The sequence below is a fragment of the Xylocopa sonorina genome, chromosome 1, assembly GCF_050948175.1.
Source record: "Xylocopa sonorina isolate GNS202 chromosome 1, iyXylSono1_principal, whole genome shotgun sequence".
NCBI classification, from domain to species: domain Eukaryota; kingdom Metazoa; phylum Arthropoda; class Insecta; order Hymenoptera; family Apidae; genus Xylocopa; species Xylocopa sonorina.
The window spans coordinates 2,105,226-2,127,185 of record NC_135193.1 but is presented as its reverse complement, the minus strand read 5'-3'; the positions used below and the strand labels follow the sequence as shown (position 1 = coordinate 2,127,185).

Here is a 21,960-nt window from a genome sequence, read left to right as displayed (position 1 = left end):
ATTCCAAATAGCGGTACGCGCGCGTCGAGTGACTCACGATCTACCCTTATTTGTACATATCGGACGAGGAGAGAACAAAATGCGCGCTACAGCGCACGAATGTCGTTCCTTCGTAGCCAAGGTCTACCAGCTCTCTGCGCTGTAGGTTCGCGAGATCCAACGACCCTTGTAGATACTTGTCTACGCATCCATGAAACGCAGTCCAATTTTTATACCCTCCTAGTACGTAAACTACCAATACTTATATTTACACGCAGACACGCGCGCGCGTACACACACACATACACAGATACACACGCAGAACGGGTAAGCGTACAGAGAATCGAGGACATATCGTGTTTTGTGTTTTAATTTTCAGAGTGGAACGGCTCGTCGTCCCATTCGAAGATGAACGCGGCAAAGTGCCCGCCGTGCGGCAAGACGTTCGCCAAGCACAGGGAGTTGGCTTTCCACGCGAGGCAGCACGCGTGCGAACAGAAACGCAGGATTCGTTGCGTGAAACGCGCCGATGCGTTCCTCTGCGGCAATAGCCTGGACTGCGACCGATGCGGGAAGACGTTTAAAAGGCGGAAAGATCTCAATTACCACGTCCGCCATTTGTGCGGGATCCGTGGAATACAGTGCCCATACTGCAACAAGTGTTACACGTACACGTCTAACGTCAAGTACCATATCAGCCGTTGCCACAAGGGGAAGGAGGTCTATTACAATAAACTGTGTTGAACGATGATCGTGTTTTTAATCGCGATTTAACCGGCCGCGATTCGTTCTCCTCTCGAATCGGTCCTCCGTTGTCGGTTTGTCGGAGTAAAAAGTTGTGAAAATTCTTTGCCTTTTTTACACGAATAGGACAGGAAATTACGGATATCACGGACGTCTTCGTAAACTCCACCGTCTAGTCATGTCGTCGAGCGTGAAAAAATGTAAAGGAATCTCTCGTAAGCGTCACATGTAATGTGTTTCAAGTTGATTAAACGCCCAATGAACTTTCACTTTCCGTCGTTTTTCTATTCCACGCCGTCCCCGTCGAGATTCGAAACGTTAGAAAGCCTCGGCACAACCCTATTTCCTTTCTACGTACCCTTTTAACGTACACGTCACCGTATCGCCACCACACTCCACTCTTTCCATTTCCCATTTCTCTATCGTGTGCTACTACTCACATCTCCCTCTTCTCCGACGATACGTTCCCCTAGCACGGTGCAAAGCACGCGGCTACGTGGCTCCGACGTTGATTAACCATCGCGTGTCTTGATTTTTTCAGGTGACTACCGTGGAGAGCAGGTTTACAAGTGGAACGACGTGGATTTTGTTAGCTTTTCGTCGGTCGAGATGAAGGGGCTCTTGAACAGGTACAGATATCACCCGGAAGAACGGAAAAGGTTCGAGTGTCTCAACTGCGGGTGTCGTTTCACGCAGAAGACGACCATGACCAGGCATCTGCGATACTTTTGTGGTCAGGGACACCGGTACCAGTGCCCTTACTGCGACATGAAGGCCTCGTGCTCGTCCAACGTTTACAGGCACGTCAGGTCGAGGCACGCCGGATACAAAGCGCACGCCATCAAACTCTTCGCCTCGATCAACCCCCGTAGGACCACGTAAAGCCAGCGCTTCTCCTCTTTGCGTCAGAAACCGTCGGTCGGCAAGTTTAGACGCGACCCGGGAAGGAGCGAGAGCATTAGGTAGAATAAACGAAACGAAATAAGAATCGAACCGAGTCAAGGCAATTTTTAGCAACGTAAGGTCGTGTACAATTTTTCATCGCATGTTCTTCGATTACAAATATATACACATATGTGTCTTTCTCTGTAACAATCTTCGATCGCATTGATTTTTCAGTACACACGTACGTCGTCCTATACCAGACAGCTTTGCTTGATATCGACGTCCCAACGAGGTGTTCGCCCTTCGAGCGCGACGATCGAACAAAGATCCTCGTTGAGCGTCTCTTCCTCGACGATCTTTCGATACGAAAAAACCGATCGTCGGGCCACAATTACCCTTTACTATCTATTTCTCTCTCTCTCTCTCTCTCTCTCTCTCTCTCTCTCTCTTTCTCTCTCACCCTTATTCTTCTCCCTTAATGTCGCGGTGACTCGGGAGACACGATGCACGCGCACGCCTGCTGGACCGGACGACGAGACCACGAGGCACACGACCCCGCTAACTCGTGTTCCTTCGATCTTTCAGGTGTTTTCCAGAACGTAACCAGGAGGCGGCGGAAAGTGTACTCGATGAACAAGAGTCACTATTGTCCACGCTGCAATCGCGGGTTCACCCTTAAGAAAAACATGTCGCGGCATCTGCGTCACGAGTGCGGAATGGCGCCGAAATATCAGTGCCCTTACTGCGACAAGCCCTCCAAGTTTACCCAGAATATTTACGCTCACATCAGGAAGTATCACGCTGGCCAGGTGTTGTGCTTCAAACGGCTCTACTGAGCTCGGCCGGGGTGTTCTCGCGATCGACGTGTCTCTGGTGTCGCCAACGTCGCTAATAAACCACCGAAATCCCAGTCTACCGAGTCTGTTCATTTCCGTGTAAGAATTCCGCGAAGAAGAACGTTGCGCAGCTTCCGTTTCGGTCAGACGTGGGTCTATTACGTACGCGCTCGCGCACATGTATATACAGTGTGTCCCGACCGAAGGAGGCCATCGTTGATTTCTTCTTTGTTTCTAATCGCGCGCAGAACGTTCGCGGTAAAATTTGAACGGTTCTGAAGGAAGAACGCAATGAAAGACGGTCGAATCTTTCACCGCATTCCTTCCTCGTCATTGAAAGCAAAGAATACACATTTCAGGTGGTCTTCTTCAGCCGAGAAACTCCATATGTATATATGTATAAAGAGACCAGGATGACAGAGGATCGGACAGGACTCGCCTTACTAACCACGTCGCTAATTTTGATTTCAGATGTTGCTGGTGGGACGCGGAGGGCCTGTTATCGACGAACGCCGCTAAGATGGCGATGGCTGTACTAAGGGGCAATTACGAGTTTTCATCATTCCGTGAACCGTCCGTCGTACCGCTCTCCTTTTCTCTTTCATCTCCGCTTACTTGTCTCTGTAACTTGTGAATAACAAATAAAAAAGCAACGCGACACTTTTCACCGTTTCCCCTCTCTACGCGTTCATTCACCGAAGATGGTATAGTCCCGGCTACGATTTCGTAGACTAGAGTTGCCGGAAAGACAGAGCGACAGGGAGAAAAAAAGCAAAGCGAAAAGAGAGGGAGAGAGAGAGAGAGAAAACAAAAAGACAGAACGAACCTATGCAATTACCGCTCCTTATACGTATGTGTCGTCGAGCTAACCGTTTCCCTGTTAATATCACTTACCGAGAAAACTACCGTGTAATTTCCAGTGATGTTCAACCTGTCCGCATTGCCTTACCTGACCGCCATGGCTCCGGATCGAAGGCGAAGACGCTACAACACCGGTATGCTCCCGGCAGTGAACACCGCCTCCCGTGGCAACTTTGGCTGCCCCACGTGTCACAAGACCTACAAATGGTATCGGGGACTTCATAGACATTTGAAGTACGAGTGTGGTAAGGCGCCGCGATTCAAGTGTCCGCACTGCATGTACACCGGCAAACACAGGTCGCACGTGTACTCGCACATCAAGAGCAATCACAGCAATCGGCCGATTTACGCTCTGGACACGCAACAGGGCTGAAACGAAACCGCCCATCCCCATCGCGTTTTCCATCGCGTAACGCTCGTACGCGTACGACGTCCGCCTCTTCCTAGGACCTTGTCCGTCGTTACCGATCGATTCGATTACGTTTAATCGATTCCCGTACTCTCGTCGAACGTCGTTCGCCGCCTCCCTCGCTGCCGCGTGCCGCGCGCGCATTGCCGCTTAAACGATAGTTGCCCGCCATTGTTGCCGGCCTTTCTCCCCGTATTGTACATTTTTATCCGTAGCTGTTGTATAGAAAATAAATCATTCGTTAGAGATAGAAATGTCTCGTCGCTGCTTTCTCCACCTACGATTGTATCAACTCGTATTAATCACCCGATGATCGATGTACACGACAATAAAGGAGGACGATCAAGAAGACGTGTCAATTACGTGCGCAGAGGAGAGGGAGGGACATACCATTTAGTTTTTCTTTTCATTTCCTTTTGTTTTTTATTTTCTGTTTTTCTTTCACCGTTGCTGATCGTCGATGGTGACGACGAATCGAGTCAAACCGCGAGTGTGCACCAACGCTCGTGCTCGGCGGCAGCAGCAACAGCGGTAGCAGCAGCTCTTTCTCGACTACTAATCGTTCGCAAACGTTTCCCTTCTCTTTTTTACAGATCGCCGTATGCGCGCTTACAACACCAGACAGAAGAGTTCGAAACAGCTGCACGAACGCAACAGGCATCCGTGCCCGAACTGTTTGCGCAGCTATAAACGCCGTAATCACATGATGCGGCATTACAAATACGAGTGCGGGATACCACAGAGATTCGAGTGCCCGTACTGCAGACACCATCTCCGTCAACGTTCCCACGTGTGGACCCACATACGCACGATCCATCCGAAATGCGACCTCTACTGCATCGATATCGCCACAGACACGATACTCTACTATCAAGAGCATCGTATCGATCACCAGAAAGATCACCTGACCCTTTAGTATCGTCTCGTTCCGAGTTCCGATAAGCTTTAAGGAAACTTAACCATCTGTAGAATAAACGTCAGTTGAGACCAATCACGAAGTTTCATGTTTTTTGTTCACGGTGATGGTAATGTCGTGCGGTTCGTTTCATTTAGACGGGAAGGTATTGAGATTGGACGATAAACGGATTTTTAATACAGGATTGCAGGTTCACAAGGAACGAGGAGAATAACAACTATGAGTTTGACGGTTTAACCGACAGAATTGAAACGTGTCAGCTTCTCGTTTTTTTTTTTCTTCTTCTTCTTTTGTAATCGAATCGAGGAGGGAGAGATAGAGCTGAGGCAGGCGAGGGAAATTGCTGTCCTGGCGTCCCGGTTCAGCGCTGTTTGGCGAACCAACGTTCGCGTTTCAAGTGCGTTCTTAATAACGTTCTCTTCCTTTCTGTATTTGTTTCAGAAAGGGGGAAGGTCCAGGGGAAGATGGAGATCGAGCGGTTTTACGGCCGTTCCGGCCGAGTGTTCACGATCATCAGACGCGACGGGATGTACGAGTGTCCCAGTTGCCACAATTTGTACAAGTGGAAGAAATCGATGCTGTCGCATCTACGGAATCAGTGCAAACAACCGCCGCGGTTCGAGTGTCCTCACTGCACGATGAAAAACTACCAAAAGTCCCACATGATCCGGCACTTACGCGTGCACCACCCTCAACTCGCGCAAATGTTCTGGGACCGGAAGCTCAACGGCTTCTTCCAACTGTAACTTCAACTAATTCCCCGCTGTTCTATCGATTTGTTGCTCGCAATAAAGCTTCCTGATCAACTGGACAACGAATCGGTTTCACCTCATCCCTAGACTAGGTTCTGGTCTATTCGGTTACGTTTCCGACGCTCGTTTCAGTCGGCGGTGGAGCAACGTTGTTCTCCGGTTTCGATCACGCCGATCGTCCTCACGCGTTTGTTCTCGGAACAAGCCAAACAGTTCTTTTCTTTACCTCTCCTCTCGTCGTTTCCTACACGCCGTTTTGTACACTTTTACGGAACATTTGAATGCGATGTCGTTATCCCCGGCCGCGGAAACTTGTCGGGGGTTCCGCGGAATGCAGCGCGCACGTCTCCGTGATCGCATGCGAGACCGACGCTCGAGGCTCGCGCGGCCGGTGACGCGCCGCGACGCATTCCCATGGAACGCGCGAAGGCGTTCTCGTAATCGCGTCTGCTGTTTTACAGCGACTCCGGTGCCGGTTGCGAGTGAGCGATGCTGTTCAGCATTTATCTCTGCGTGTTGCAGGATACCATATACTACCGCCGCCGCACGGGCAAAACCAAATGTTCAGGAGCCGATCGGGAACAGGGATCGGGAGGCGTTGTTTGGAAACGGGCAAAACCGTGAAACGTCGGGGGTTAAAGATAAACGCTTCCGATAAGAAGAAACCGTTTCAATGTCAAAAGTGCGGTCGCGGGTTCACCCTGAAGAGAAACAAAGATCGTCACGTGAACTACGAGTGCGGCCACGAGCCAAGATTTCAGTGCCCGTACTGCGGCCTCCGCAGCAAACAGACCTCCCCGGTCTACGCCCATATCAGGAAGAAACATCCGGAAGAGGAAGTGTTCATCTTTGACATGAAGCTCTGAACTCGACTTTACTCGGCTTCATCTCGATCTCGGTCCTGATCGGTGTAAATTACTTGTGGCTTTTCGACTTTGCTCGCTTTCTGTGGAAACGTATCTCTTACTCTCTTTTTCTCTTACTCTCTCTCTCTCTCTCTCTCTCTCTTTCTCTCTTTCTCTCTCTACTCAATCGCACGGATGCATCTTCGAAGATCTGTACGAGGAGCAACGTGCACGAAGATTTCAACATACAAACTTCCGCGACCATCGCCAGGAATGTAAATGTCTTCAATTGAATCGCAAGATGATTACAGTTTAGAATTTTTGCTAATCGTTATTCGATCACGATCCGGTAACCAATCTCGCCTGCGTTCCCACGTACGCGAACGAACGGCCGAACCTCTGAAGGATGTCGTCATCGCTTCAAGACTATGGCAGACAACGATACCGATACCATAGATTTAATTACCGTTAACCGTAGATTAAGAGATGTACTTTCCGCTATTAGACGAGTTGCGAAATTTAATATAAGCTCTATTAAAATTTAATAAGCTCTATTAAATTCATATAACAAAGTCAGTTGTTCGAAAAAAAAGAAAAAAAAAATGAAAAAAATGAAAAAGAAAAAAAGATGAAAGAAAATCTGGGAACGATCGAAATTGGCTCGACATTATCATCTTCTTCAAGATCATACACAAGTCTTTAAGGTATCCTTTCTTCCGTTAACGACCGCCGTGAACCCGAAGCATGTACCGATCTATTTCGATCCGATCCAACTCACATCCGACCCGCGTACCTCCTATGCCCATATTCCTCCTCCTTTCTCTTAGGATCCAACGATCTCACGAAAGATCTCACTCTCTCTCTCTCTCTCTCTCTCTCTCTCTCTCTCTCCCCAGCCCACGCTCAAATCAAAATCATATAACGCCCCGACAATTCCACGGTTCGACTAACTAACCAATCTTGAAGTTTCAGGTTTCTATGTCGCAGCACCACAGTTGGATTTAGAGTACAATTTTTTACAATCTTTTCGAGAATCTCTCTCGTTCGAGAACGCGAGAGGTGGTAACAGGGAGGCTGGTGGGCTGGCCGACGCCAACGGGACGTCCGTCTCGAGATCCCTGCCGAACTGTTACGCCCAGGGGAAGATGAAGAACGCGCGGGCAAAGGGCTCGCGCGGCGACATCTACGTGAAGCCGTTCGGCTGCCCTAAATGCGGACGATGCTTCACGGTGAAGGGGAACATGACCAGGCATTACAAGTACGAGTGCGGCCAAGAGCCGAGGTTTCTCTGCCCTTACTGCGAGTTCCGCAGCAAACAGACCTCCAACGTGATGTCCCACATCAGAACGAGGCACACGGGCCAAAAGGTGTACGTGATGCACGTCAAGTACGAGAATTGAAGTAGTGAGAAAATGGCACCCGTCGAGTGGTATTCGCGGTGTATATCATCTTCGTTCTGCGTCGAATACGCCGCGACTCACGATTACGAACGAGACTCAAGACAATCGACTGGTTACCACGAAAACGGTCCCTCCGCTGCGAGACGGATCGCCGGAGGTTTGCTGTTCGCAACGGAAGCGCATTCAGTCTCCGTCCGAACTAGCGCGATCCCTCGCCGAGTTTCATTCGTTTAGAGACAAATGATATGTATATCCGACACGTTACATATGCATTACATACACACGAAACATGTAAACCGTTCGTATACACTCACATATATAATATATACATACATATACATATATGTACGCATCATTTACACGCATTAACGTATACATAGACACGTTACACGAGTACAAGCATACAAACTCCATTGTTATCGAATCTTTTTAAGTGTTCTATAAAGTTAAGGTACTATCGTTTGCGAGATATATTACGCGTATAATGCGAGACGGGACACGATGCTCAAGCGAATCTCAAATTTTAGGTAAACGCACGCGTACGTTGGCTAGTTTTATTGGCGCGTTTTATCGAGAGACTTCCCGTGTTTTTTTACGAACGAGTGCCCGCAGCGTTCGTCCGAAAAGTCGAACTTTAACGCTGTTTCGAGATACAAGTGCATTTAAGGTTCCGCGATGTGTAAGGCGCAGTCGAGCGAAAACGTTCTTCGATTCCTAGACGTCCTACTAGATGAAGCTCTGTATGTTTTTTAAAAGAGGGAAGGGAGGCTAATAACGATAACGATAATAACGATTACAATTACAATTACAATTACAATTACAATTATAATAATAATAATAATGATAATAATAATAATAGTAATAACAATAAAAATAATAACGATAAAAGAACAACAACAATAACAAGAATAATAACACGACATCCTTACTTCGTTCGTAGTGGCAAAAAGGAGAGGTTCGAATACTCCCGAGTTGTTTCGAGTAATTCTGCGTCCGGCACGCGGCGCGTTGTTGGGTGTTTGCCAAGGGAGGAACAGAGGGGAGCGGACCGCGTACACCTCGACGCGCGAAGACTGAACAGGTACAGGGTGAAGCGGTCGGGGCGGGCGTTCTTTCCTCTCGCTTTCGTTTCGGTCGATTGGATCGTATGATCGCGACCGCAGGGTAAAGCCAAGCTTTCCGAATCGGTTCGGCGTACTGTGTGCAGGGGAAGTTAAAACACGTAATATCTCTGTTACGTTTGAAATCGCGTCGCGATCGTGCCGATTCACACGATCACTTTTCCATTTACCGCTGTTCTACCTGCACCTAGACGTCCAACGTTAGTGGCCGACTGTTTTTGTTGCTGTGATATCATTAAACAATGTTGTAGCGTTAAGTGCGTTTAGCGGATAAGCAAAGTGTTACGCGCGCGGCGGACGCGATCCCCGAAATTCGTCTACCGCGTCTAGACGAAAGAAACAAGGCGGCGTTTGTCCTTTTTCCCCCGTTCGGTCGCGTACCACCGAGCCGTTGCACTCTTCGAGACTTCGAGATCACGAATAATTAACTGTTCGCGAATCCACGCGATTCGATGTCTTTAAAACTGTGAGTTACTGAACCTTTACCCTCCGCGGTGTTTTGTGATCGTAATATCGTCGCTGTGGAATTGTAAGATACGAAATAATAAATTGATGTTCAAACATTCGACCGAGTCGATCTGTGATTACTGGTTACCACGGGATAGTTACCACAGCTCGTGTCGACTCGATCAATCTGTTGGTAACACCTCTTCTCCCCTGCTATCCTCCTCCTTTCCCTCGTCGTGCCGTTTCTGCGCACCGTGCAACGTACCCACTCCCACCAGCGAATACCTAGCTGTTCTCTTTATGGATTTCGTTCTCCCGTTTACCGTTAACCGTTTTATTTTAACAACACCGCATCGAGATTCGTATGAACGGACGTTCATCCACTTTTATTTTTCGTTTTCAGATCTGAGCATGCTGGACTCGCTGATGAGCATCGTCTCGAGCGAGTGGATGTCGAAAAAGAAGTCCCTGCTGTTCTACTGTCCGAAATGCCTGCGCAGTTTCACGCTCAAGTGCAATCGTAACCGACACTACAAGTACGAGTGCGGGCACGAGCCGCGGTTCAAGTGCCCCTACTGCATGCTGAAAAGCAAACAGACCTCTCAGGTCTACTCGCACATTCGAAGGAGGCACCCGAAGCAGGCGGTTTGGCTGATCGACTTGAAACGTTGAAACTGTACCCGACCAGCGAGATAATAAACGCATACTTTTCCATCCTGTCGCATCGTCGTTCGTTTTACCGTCATCTTAGAATTTGTCTTCCAGAGAGAAAGAGAGGGAGAAAGTGGGTGTGCGGGGGTGTGTGGATGTGGACGGAAAGAGAAGAAAGGGTTGCGCTTCCGTTTGGTGTCCCGCTAATGATTGCGCTCTTTTGATTTCAGTGGATTGTTCGTTTCGCCTGGTATACGGAAATTACGAAGCCAATCCGTATCAGGAGTCGAGCAAATTCCACCCGTTGGAGGACGTCTACGGACCGTTTCGCCGCAGAGGGAGCAACAATAAGAATTACACGTGCCCGAAATGCGGGAACGGTTACACCGTAGTGAAAAGCCTCAAGCGTCATCTGCGTTACGAGTGCGGGGTCGCGCCCAGGTTCAAATGCCCGTACTGCGGCACGCGTAGCAAGCAACGGGCCCACGTGAACGAGCACATACGTAGGAAACACTCGGGTCAACGAATCTACATTATCGACTCGCCTTGAGGACGACGTCCTCGTCATCGGTCCTCCTCTCTCTTTCTCGTTACCCCCGATCCGCGATGTCCACGTCGCACGGACGTCTACGGATCGGTCTCGAGGTCGGTTCCTCTTCGTCTTTCTCCCCTTTCTTTCATTCTTTTACCCTGTTGGATCGACGCGAGTTTTCTCATCTCTTCGACGAGCGTATCCTCTCTGTCTACGCGTGAGATGCCGCGAACGAAGCACGCGTCGTTGCGACGACGCTCTGGTGGATGGGTGACGAAGGAACGTGACCCGTTCTCGAGGAAACGGTCACGGTCCCTGATTTTCCATCTGGTTTGTCCTCGCTTTGCCCGCTCTTTACACACTTTGTTTCTCTCTTACTTGGTTAACGAAGTACCTCGAACACCTTTTGCGTTTTTTATTTCTTATATTTTTTTAATTTTTTTTTTTTGTTTCCACCTCTATCAAAGATACTGATGTACTATTATTATAACGCCAGCTTGCGGACTTCTCGGGGACAAGGTGGCGGGAAAAAATAACTCGCGATAATCCGATCCTCTTCGTAACGACAATCGCTTCCATCGTTATTATTCCTATTCTTATTATTCTTATTATTATCGTTACCTTACTATTATTGTTACTATTATCATTGTATTATTTTGATTATTACTGTTATTATCATTATTATTATTGTTGTTATCATTATTTTACTCTTTATACTTACTATTATTATTATTATTATTATTATTATTATTATTATTATTATTATTATTATTGTTATTATCACCATCTTTATCTCTTTCGCGTTCCTGAAACCATTATCTGCCCGGCCGTGCGTGCACGCCCCGTGATCGTCGACTAATCCCGTTTCCTTTTTACTTGTGTTTTTTTAGACCTGAAGAGGATCAAGATCGAAACCGATCTGGAGAATCTTTGCTCGGTCGTGATGGAAGAAACGAAGGATTTCGATTACGAGGAAGAGAAACCGCTCGGCTCGAGGAGGCGTAGGGGCACCGCTCTTCGTGACATCGAGAGGCACACGTGCTCTAGGTGCTCCAAGAGTTACATACACGCCTGGCATTTGAAAAGGCACACCAAGTTCGAGTGCGGGCAAGAGCCGAGGGTTCAGTGCCCTTACTGTACCGCGCGTATGAAACAACGTGGCCATGTGTACAGGCATATACGTCAGTGTCATCGTGGTCAAAACGTGTACGTGATCGATCTGAACTGAACTGAACCGAACCGAACCGAACCGAACCGAACCGTACCAAACTGATCTGAACTGGCGGACGACCGACGATTCGACCGGGAATCGAGGAGAAAGTGTCGCGTCGACGTGATCCGGCAGACACTCTGGCTGGTGCGAAGCTGTTCTTCTCCTCCTTCAACGTTCCTCGTGCTCTGTGTGCATTAGAGAATTCTTTTGTTGTTGTTACCGGAACCGTATTGTACAGTATACAGCGTTGACGAAAAAAGTATTCGAACCAATAAATTGCAAAGCAAGCTCGTTGCCTAGATTGCGGTTTACCAAATGTGTTTACGTTAAGCGTAGCACAACGCTGCTGCGTCCTCGTCACACCAAATCCCCCGTGATATATTATCTATTATCGTAAGGCTGCTCGCAAGTGGCTCCTCGTGTAACACCGAAAGATCGAAATAGAGGGAGAGAGAGGGAGAGATATATCTAATTTGTCACGTTCGATTTCAGGTTCACGTCGAGAAACGTCAAGAATCAACGGAGGCCGCCGCTTCGAAGCGAACGAGTCGTCGGCCAGCTCGAATTTCTGTCCAAAGTGTTCGGTAAAGTTCGCTCGTTTGCGCGATCTTCGCACGCATATGATTCGGGTCTGTGGATTCCTGTCGAAGAAGATGTGTCCGTACTGCGAGACCGCGGCGAGCAGCGTCCAGCTGGTTCACCGACATATCGAGCGTCATCACCCGAGGCTGCGTCGAGGGGTGCTCGAAGTGTATAACGTTCACGAGGACGATTGATCGAGCCGTTCTCGCAGCGACTGGATCGCCGATGTGTCCGTAATTTCCACCGTAATTTGTATTGTCAATAAATAAACAGGTACCCGTTCGTTGGTTAGTCGATATAAAAGAGAAAAGAGAAAAGAGAAAATTGAAACTCAATTAAACGAAATACTCTCGAGCGTAGTTCGGTTTCTTGTCTTTGACAAAAACCATCTCCCAATTCGAAGAGTCGCCCGTTTATGCTCGCCAACTAACGACCCTCGTTTTCTTCTTCCTGTGACTTGCAGACATACCGATCCCGTGTATGACTATGCCGAAGGGTTTTCAAAGGAATTGCCAGTACCCGATGATGCCGCTGATCAAGGACCTGGCGACCCTTTGGATGGCGAAGCGGGTCGAGTTTCCGTATCGGTGCGAGACCTGCGGGAAAGGTTACCAACACCGCGCCACATTGGTCAGGCACACCAGGCACGAGTGCGGCAAGGAGCCGCAGTTCAAGTGTCCCTATTGCGCCCACAGGACCAAGCAACGCGGCAATCTTTACCAGCACATTCGTACCAATCATCCCGGCAAGAATGTCTTCTCTAGCAGTATCTAAAAATGGCTTCGCGCGAATCCACCTTATCCCCCCCCCCTCGAATCTCCTTCGTTCCCTTCTCTACTTCCGCTCTCTAGCCGTTGCTCGACGATCGTGTCAAGTCCCCGTTTATTCCGATGTAGGCTGATGTGTACCACACGTAGAAAGAATTTGAACGCTGTAACCACGGTAGAGACGTAGACAGGAATCGTTTCCGTTCACCTAGCTGTCGATGAAAATCTGACGACCGTGCGACTGTCATTTGTCCATCGTACCCGTCGCATTTTGTACGTAACGCGAGCCTAACTGTAAAGCAGATTGTGCCAAATGAAATATAACGAGGAATAAAAGGCGACGTTTGTAAACCAGTTGCACACGTTCAGCCTCGATACAAAACCAAATGCCACCTTCTACGTTCATTCACCCCTCACGTCGCGGCGTCGCTCGAACCCGGCTAGAGAGATTTGATTTCTCCCTGTTTTTCCAGAAGCGTCCTGGCGTCGTTGCCACGGCAGAGCACTAGCGAGGCTGCCTCAGAAATCGAGCGGCTTGGACAGAAAACCGGGATGCTTCAGATGCCCGAGCTGCAACAAAGCGTACCGTTGGCTGCGGAACATGAAGAAACATTTGAGGATCCAGTGCGGCAAGGATCCGAACGAGTGCTGCCCCTACTGTCCGTACAAAACGAAATACAAGAGCAGCTTGCAGAGGCACGTTCTGCGCATCCATCGTGGATGATGTCGCGCGCCCTCGTTGCACGCTGATACATACGTGTACATCATCGAAAAAGGGAAAGAGGGAGAGAGAGAGAGAGAGAGGGAGAGATAACGAGAAAGATTTCTATTTCTCGACAACCTCTCTTTGTGCCTGTGTAATCGCAATAAACAGTTGGAAGACGAAGAAACCGTTGTATTCGTTCCACGCGTGTCCGACGATCTCGATCTTCTCTATCGCGTCGAAGAGGAGGCGGCGGACGCAGTTAGATCGTGGGTGTTGCTCGCGCGGATCGCTGACTAGCATTTTTGTTTCAGGTGCCAAGTATACGTGCGAGTGGTGCGGCCGAGCGTTCGCCTGGCCCTCCAGCCTGAGGCTCCACCAGAGGATGGCTTGCGGTAAACCACCAAACTTCTACTGCACCGTCTGCGACTACAGATCGAACTTCAAGGGGAACCTGAAGAGGCACATGCTTTATAAACATCAGATAAACATGTAACATACCGGCTCCGATAATAAAGTGCGTTCTTCTGCGAGAAACCCCCCCCTCGGAACCTGACCCGATCGATTCTCGAGCGATCTCCGTTCATTTTCTCTCGTTTCTTTTTCTTTCCATCCATTTGTTTGTACGTTTCTCATTCTAGGCAAACTAGATGTTGTAGCCTGTTAGATATCCCCTCGAGGGGGGGAGGGAAGCGAAGCCGAACCCCAGACTCGAGACCAGTAAGTATACCTGAGCGTGCACGAATACTACCAGAGTACAGGTGTGTTAGCATCGTTGTTTCCTAGCTGCTCGAGGTGTCGAGAAACGGACGTTTCTCTCTTTCGGACGAGAGCTCGGAGCCAGATTCGAGCGATTCGTCGGTCAGAGTCCGATCCGCGGCTTTCGGCTCGAAGAGCGTAAACGTCCCGCGATACACGGGTCCGACGACTACTCTAATAAGCCCGGCAAGGCATGCGCTTCGATGTCTAGAAGCTAGCCACTGCGAACACCCGATATCTTTTTCTTTTTTTCCCTCCCTCTCTCCTTTCTCGCCGTCTTCGCGCCTGACCCGTGAACGGCCTGCAAACGGCCCGTAACAACCGCAGACGTCGTGTCCCGCGTATCTGGTAATCGTTCTTTAATCGTAATTTCTTTCCAGATGCACCCCTATTCCCGATCGTGAGGCCGCGACTGCACGTATGCCCGCGTTGCGGCCAGATGTACTCCTGGGCGTCGAATCTACGGAAGCACCTCAAGATGGGCTGCGGGATGGTCACGTTCGAGACCCACTTCTCCTGCCAATATTGCCCTTACAGATCGAGGATCGAGGCCTCGTTCCTCAAGCACCTGCTCTCGGTGCACAACATCAAGTAGACCGGAGTTCGCTGAACGTTCTTTCGATCTACGTGCCACGTACTCTTTTCGTTCAGCGACATCCACCGTGGAGCCAGAATCTTTCAACGTCGCGAGGCTGGTGCTCGAAAACGTATTCCCTTTATCAGTCAGTTTCTTTTCCCTTTTTCTTTTTTTTTTTTTTTTTCTTTTCTTGTAATCGAACCGTTACGTTAGTTCGGTTTAATTCGCTAGTCGATTTTAATACTTTATGCGAAAGTTCGTCGGCGACGATCGAACGATTTTTGTGTCACCGTCAGCGTCGGGAGTCGGTTCTACGATAATCGTGCGTCGATGCAATAACGAGAGGTCGAGAAAACAATCGTCGTACCACTCGAGTGAACTGAATCTAGTCTAATGGCTGTTGCATCTTCTTTTCTTCCCTTTCTGTTCCCTCGTTTTCGTTTCACCACGGCATCGATCGACGATCGACTTCGATTCGCGTCCTCGATTCGTTCGGTAACGTGCGAACGATCGTGTCGCGGGACTTGACGCTTTAAAAGTACTAATCGAACGTCGTCGAATCGGTTTTCGATGGTCCATCCTTGCCCCGATAGAGTAATTTCATTCGCTTTTGTTAAGTGTGCGACTCTACGTTTCCTTCATAACGATCGTCGCGATCCCGAATCGTTACGAAAACGAGAATAACGGTAGCGCAGTAAACTTCTAGCAATCGGTTTCTTACCTATTTGATATCGAAGCGATCGTACATAATAGAGATAAGCATGCATTCGCAGTTGTCTTTCCCTATAGAAAGAGAGAGAGTGAGAGAGAGAGCGAGAGAGAGAGAGAGCGAGAGAGATTCGAAACATTTCGATAGAATTATAGAATCAATAATTACGACGTTGTAAGGCTCGATGCGTTTCGAACAAGAATTCACGGTCGAAGAGAAGACCGAGAAAGAAGTGAGAACAAAGTTAACCGTTTCAAGTGAAACGTATTGTACGAGAAGGACGTGATTATAGTTTTGTTTCTTTTTTCTTTTTGCTTTCTTTTCTCCTAGGCAATTGTCCCACCCTGAAATCCGAACGGTGAATAATCCGAATTGGGGCTCGCGTGAGTATAGTACGGCGTAACGAATAAAATTTGATAATAGCTAATCACGCAGAAACCACGTAGCGAACGTGACAGTCACTGTTTCATCTCATTCTTTGTATAACCGTGCGAGCATGCAAGTCGGTCGAATCGTACTTGTTAACGATAGTTTAGAAGGACTAATATAGGTACAAGTAATTTTGTCTACGATGCATGACCATCCAGTCTGTCTTGTCCATCCGATTCGCGATAGATCCGTAGATTAATTAGGTCGAGCAAGAACGCTGCGCAGCGATGGTTAAGTGTTCCTGTGTAACGATGTCCGGCAGTCGATTGCTTTTCAAAATAAAATACCTGTGTACAGATTCAACCTTTTTAAACGACCATCCGAGGAACGATCCCCCGTTTCGTTCTTTTCTTCTTCACTTGCTTTCTTTTCTCTTGTTCTTTGACCCCCGGACGATCGCGACTAACCGATCCACGATTTGATTTTAGCCGATGTCAATGCCGCCAGGGAAGAGAAGCGTTCGTCGAAGAAGAAGAAGAAGAAGAAGAAGAAGAAGAAGCTCTTAAAGAAGAAACTGGCCGTAGAAGTTACCGTGGGATACAACTTACATTCTGTTTACTTAAACGCGGCTGATATTTTGTTTCAGATGGAAACGGAACTGTTTCGCGTCACTGACCGGTCTCTGAGAACGCCAGGACGAGGAAAAGAAGAAAGTACGGAAGGGTGCAAGAAAACGACTGGGGAAGCGAGTTCGCGTGTTCGTAGAGTTTCCACTCGATGCAAGAATATTTCGTTGTTTCATTTATTAGGAGGAGTAGGCGAGAAAAGAACGAAATAAAATTGGCGCGTACTATCATTAGATCCCTTCCTGTTCGATGCTCACCGTTCGGTTCTCTGTCTCTTGCCTGATTATTTCTCCCGGTTACCGGTTACGAAAAGGTGCAAGGGCGGCAAAAACAGTCCGAGCGGAGTCGAACCGCAACGAATGACAAGTCGAATGTTGTGTTTCAGGTGAACTGATCATGTGGGAGGACTATCAGGTGTTCGATCCTGTGACGGTAAATGAAACGTGTTCGTACGAGGCAAGTCCAAGTTTCGAGTCGAAGCGTAAGCCGATGAAACTGTTCAGAAACAAAAGTATGGACCCTCTCGAAGGCAGATACAGGTGTTCCAAGTGTTCCAAGTCGTATCGTTGGAAGCACCATTTGTCGGAACACGTAAAGATGTCCTGCGGCCAGAAGAAGATCGAGTGCTGTCCTTACTGCAGCTACAAAAGCAATCGAAAGTGGAATCTCAAGTCTCACATGAGGAGGATTCACGCGGACGAGCCTGTTTCACGACACTCGCCACGTTCCCGTCTGATTCACGAATAAATAGTCTTCTCTTGAAACGCGCGAGCCGTATACATACGAGTGTATACTTAAAAACAGCCGACTCCACAACTGCGATTGATTCGCGTTACCGGACGGTGTTACAGTGACGGGTGGTCAAGATCTTTCGGAAGAAGATGCAGGGAACGAGAGTCTATCGTTGAACGATTTCGAACGTAGAGACACGCGCGAGACGTCGCGGGGTTTAACGTTCGACAGGACAGAACACGAATTTGAAATTCGCTATTTCGTTCACCGTTTGTGTGGCTCAAAACAGAAATTTGTAAATAAAGTACCTATAATCGACGTAATGTAAATATATCCGAGTGTTGTTGAATGATTAATTATACGCGCGTGAAACGAGGCTCGAGGAAGGAAACCGGAGGCGCGATCGGGGAGTAACCGAGCGAATCGAAACCAGCCAGGATGGGAGGCGAACACGAGGAGGACCATCCACGAAGAAGAGGGAGGAACCGCGCCCCGGTCAGGTTTCGATGCGACGAGAGCAGCACCGTAACTGCATCGTATCTTTTTAGAGAGTAATTTTGACAAAAGCTGCATGAACTCCTGCAAATAATTCCCAAACATTGTTCTTCGTTCCTAGCCGAACGGACGCTTTCGGAAGCAACCCGTCTAAACCCGCGTAGTAGTAAAATCGACGCCGCTCGTGCGAGATCGGTGTCGCGAGGTTTCTCACGAACAACGACAGATACAAGTCCGTCTGATACGAATCCGGCTGATATGAATCCGCGGCGAAAGTGTCCCGTCTCTCCTGCGACCGTTTCTAATATCGATCCCCTCTGTCTTTCCGATTTTTCAGACTCGTGTCCGATGGGCTTCTTGATGAACTGCCAGAAAGTCACCTATCCGTGCAAGAACTGCGGCAAGGTATACAATTACTACTCCAGCCTGGCGAGGCATCTGAAGCACGAGTGCGGGGTGGAACCAAAGTTCCACTGTCCTCTCTGCCCTTACAGAACGAAGCACAAGTCCAGCTTGAACACGCACCTGAACGGCAGGCATATGAAGCTGCTGACCGAATTCTACGCGATGCCAAATGGGAACAAAGTGTCGTCCTCCTCCATGGATGTTGGAAATTAATTTCTTTTTCTCTTCACGCGCACACGACCAAACGACGACGACGATGACGACGACGAATTTTCCGTTTCCACGATATACGTCTTGACGTTAATTTCCAATAGACGCATTTCGAACAGGGTGGTAAATTTTTCGCGTTAATCCCTTGCCACGATCGTACCCTCGCTTTCCATTAGGAGATTTATTACGTTCAAGTAACGCGTCCGAAATTGTCCCACAAATTTTACGCTACAAGTACGCGGATGAGCGTGAAAACTTGGGACGCGATGGTAAACTCGAACCAAGTGTTCAGAGTTAAGGCGGCGGCGAGGGTACGAACGTTCGCGCGACTCAGAAATGGACACAAGTCGTGCAAGTATTAAACAAGTTACCTGAGAGCTCCCTGTTAACCGGTCACGCGCGGTTCGCAGCCAAAGTAACACATACCGTAGCGATGTACCGAGTTTCCCCGCGTCGGAAAACCATACGCTTATTTCCATAGCACATATGGATGCATGATCGACAATAAACCACCGCTTGTACGCGTAGCCGGCAGTCGTCGAGTATGTCCGCGTCGTATCTAAATACTCCCGTTCGAGAAAGGTTCTGTCCGATTAGACGAGACATTCGAATCCATTATAGCACACCTACCTATTTCGTACCAATAAATACGTTTCTCTTCTCAAGGATCTGTAGATTGTTCCCTTTCTTTGCGTTTCTCTCCTTGGTTCGTTCGATTTCGCCGCCAGCATGATACGACCGTTCTCTAACTTGTCGATTAACGATTTCAGAGTCGACCGGGGAAAATGGTAGCGAACGAGAACGCCAGATGAGACGGGACGAAGAGCCGAGAGAATCGTCGGAGAACGCCAAACGCTGGACACTCTGTAAAACTGGTTTCATTTTTATGAGAAATACGTTCGCTAGCCACGCGGACGAAACGGATGATAGCGTAACAGCAGAAACGGAGCAGCAGCAACAGCAGCACGTTTCACTTTAGAAATCCTCGTACCGTTACCACCACATCGTGGCGCACAATACCGTCTGCATGTAACGAAACCGTGTACCGTTTTGTTTCGCATTTTGGGGCAAATTAGAAGATCGTTATTACCCCCCTCCCAGATCCTGCTTTCTTATCTATCGCAATCACGGTGCGGCCGTGTACACGATGTTAGAGGTGGCGCGTCGCGTCGATCGTTCTCGTCCGATCCGTTCGGTGGGAACGATCGGGGGAACAACGATCGCGATCCCGAAGCTCGGTGTACTTAACAGAGATCCGTTTCTTCCTGGTTGCAGATTACGCGAAGATGAGATTCTACATGAGCCAAATGCCCAAGGATCGGCGAAGGTCCCGTGGACAGGGTCGGTTCGCGTGCGACAATTGCGATCGTCGTTACCACCAAATGAAGAATCTAAGGAGACACGTTATAAACGAGTGCGGTAAACAACCAATGCACCAATGCACCTTCTGTCCTTACAGAGCGACCTACAGATCTTATCTTCAGGTGCACATGTTGAAACACGCCAGATCTGGATTCACGCCCCGAACAGCGTCCATCAGGCAATACAGAAATCCCTGAACGATTTACGTTCGTCTCGCGATCATTTGTCGATCGATCGGACAAACGTACGAGCCCGAAGCGTAGACTTAGCTTCAGACGAAATCGCGTCGGAGCACCGCTCGAGCACGACGAGCGGCGATCCGTCGTCTCCTCTTCCGACACTGGCGTGCAGCCGTGTTTACAGGACGTTTTTTCTCAACGTACTATATTTTTTTTCGTTCCTTCTTTCTTTCTTTCTTTCTTTCTTTTTCCGTTTTCTTTCTCTTCTTCTTCTTCTTCTTCTTCCTCCTCTTCTTCTTCCGCCTCACTTTCACGGCTATGTATGTATGTGTACGCCTGTATAGAGACGCAACGCGGACACGATCGTCGATCCGTTCCCGATTCCCATTCGTTGCTTCCGGCTTCATTTCGAGCGTAGATTAGAAACGGGAACGGGGATGAAGGCGAGAGAGGTGATTAGAAGTGTCGCAAAGCAAAAATTTCCGGTTCGACGGCGGCAGCACAGCTTTGTAACATCTCCGCGGCGAGGCAAGCGGCAGGAGTGAAATAAAAGTCAGTCACGTTCACATAGCAAAAGCAGTTTTCTGTGTCTGCCACCCCCCGATCCGAGAGCTGTTTCCTCGTGTACTTTTACTTACCCTCGTTTCGCGTTCGTCGGAGGTGCGAGATCGTCCGACCGACGACATAAGATGCTGGGAAACCGTTCTGCCCCCGGGAACAATCGATCCCCACTAATCGTAACGATCTCGTGTCTGTTTCAGTCGACGCCCAGTACCCGGTGACCTCGATGTCGAAGCACACCTGCGCCACCTGCGGGAAGACGTACAAGCACAAGCACCACCTGAAGAGGCACCACGACTTCGAGTGCGGCATCGATCCAAAGTTCAAGTGCGCGTTCTGCCCGCACAGGACTCGGTATAAGGACAGCCTGATGAAGCACATACTGGCCAGGCACCAGCATCTCCTCGATCAGAATCCGCGTTACAGGCTGCAACAAGTGGACGCCCTGGCCGACGTCGATGGGAACGCCGGCATTCCGGGCGCCGTGTTCGCCTCTTATCACGATTACCCGCAGAACTGACTCCGCCGCGACCTGTAACCACTCACTGTGATTACAGTGTACGCGTTCGTACACCGTGCGCGTACCATTGTAGACGCGGCGATCATCTTGTAAATAAAGAGTCCTACGTATTTTACATTTCGTATGGAGTTTCTGTGCTTCGACTATGACGTTACAACCGCGCGCGGCACGACGATCGCTCCTGTGCAAAGAGGGGAAACTAAAATTCTTCTATCCCGTTTGTTCGTTTTCAGAGACAAACTACAGCTCGTCCAACTGGACAGTCCCGACGTTGCCGTCCACCTCGCGGTCGGTCACGTACACCAGGCATCTCCGCTCGATGACGCTGAAGAACGAGCAGGGCAAGGTGCACCGTTGGGGCCCGAGAAAGTACCTCTGCACCGATTGCAATCGTAATTTCGCGCTAATGGCCTCGTTGACCCGGCACAGGATCTTCGAGTGCAACAAGCAATCGGCGGCGAGCGAGAGGAACGGTCAAGAGGCGACGATCGAACGGAAACGGAGGAAGAAGAGATACGTATGCACCGACTGCAACCGCGTCTACGCGGTCTTCACCTCCCTCTGGAGGCATCGGAATTACGAGTGCGGGATCGAGCCGAAATTCACTTGCCCGATTTGCACCTTTAAATTCTCCCAAAAGAGCAATCTCGATCGACACCTTAGAACCAAACACTGAGCTCGCTCTTCCCGTTTCGGTCCCCGTTTCGATTCCCGTTTCGATTTCGATCGCACGCGTAACGAGAATCTTAGTCGTTCCTTCCTGTAGGGGGTATCCTGGTAAATCAGCATGAGGTTTCGGTAAACGATTTCACG

General features: G+C 49.0%; 2 protein-coding genes across 35 annotated transcripts in view; both read left to right on the top strand.

Moving 5' to 3' along the window:
• The window catches only part of LOC143425135 (longitudinals lacking protein, isoforms A/B/D/L), a 133,832-nt gene that overhangs the window by 49,938 nt on the left and 61,934 nt on the right, over window positions 1-21,960 (top strand). Inside the window, exons 7-8 of one of the 33 annotated variants that reach the window (XM_076897661.1) lie at window positions 19,801-19,944; window positions 20,828-21,147. The exons of 21 other annotated variants lie outside the window; for them this stretch is intronic. In XM_076897661.1, coding sequence (XP_076753776.1) covers window positions 19,801-19,944; window positions 20,828-21,147 — 464 coding nt within the window. Of the gene's footprint in view, window positions 1-358; window positions 753-1,264; window positions 1,644-3,364; window positions 3,687-5,071; window positions 5,392-5,904; window positions 6,264-9,598; window positions 9,869-10,076; window positions 10,412-14,782; window positions 15,092-18,247; window positions 18,557-19,800; window positions 19,945-20,827; window positions 21,148-21,380; window positions 21,824-21,960 lie in introns of those variants that run through there. 11 more of the 33 variants (XM_076897681.1, XM_076897817.1, XM_076897937.1 and 8 more) reach the window with 11 other exon arrangements.
• Window positions 6,740-7,639, top strand: LOC143425520 (zinc finger X-chromosomal protein-like). 2 transcript variants are annotated; one of them, XM_076898407.1, is made up of 2 exons: window positions 6,740-6,931; window positions 7,200-7,639. In XM_076898407.1, the coding sequence occupies exon 2, from the start codon at window positions 7,373-7,375 to the stop codon at window positions 7,625-7,627; it is 255 nt and encodes an 84-aa protein (XP_076754522.1). In that variant the 5' UTR covers window positions 6,740-6,931; window positions 7,200-7,372; the 3' UTR covers window positions 7,628-7,639. The 2 variants fall into 2 exon arrangements, with proteins under 2 accessions (XP_076754522.1, XP_076754513.1); XM_076898398.1 differs by having other exon boundaries at window positions 7,194-7,639.

What these genes read in the sequence shown, in the direction of transcription:
- LOC143425520 (XM_076898407.1), top strand. Translation starts at nt 7,373, where the DNA reads ATGAAGAACGCGCGGGCAAAGGGCTCGCGCGGCGACATCTACGTGAAG.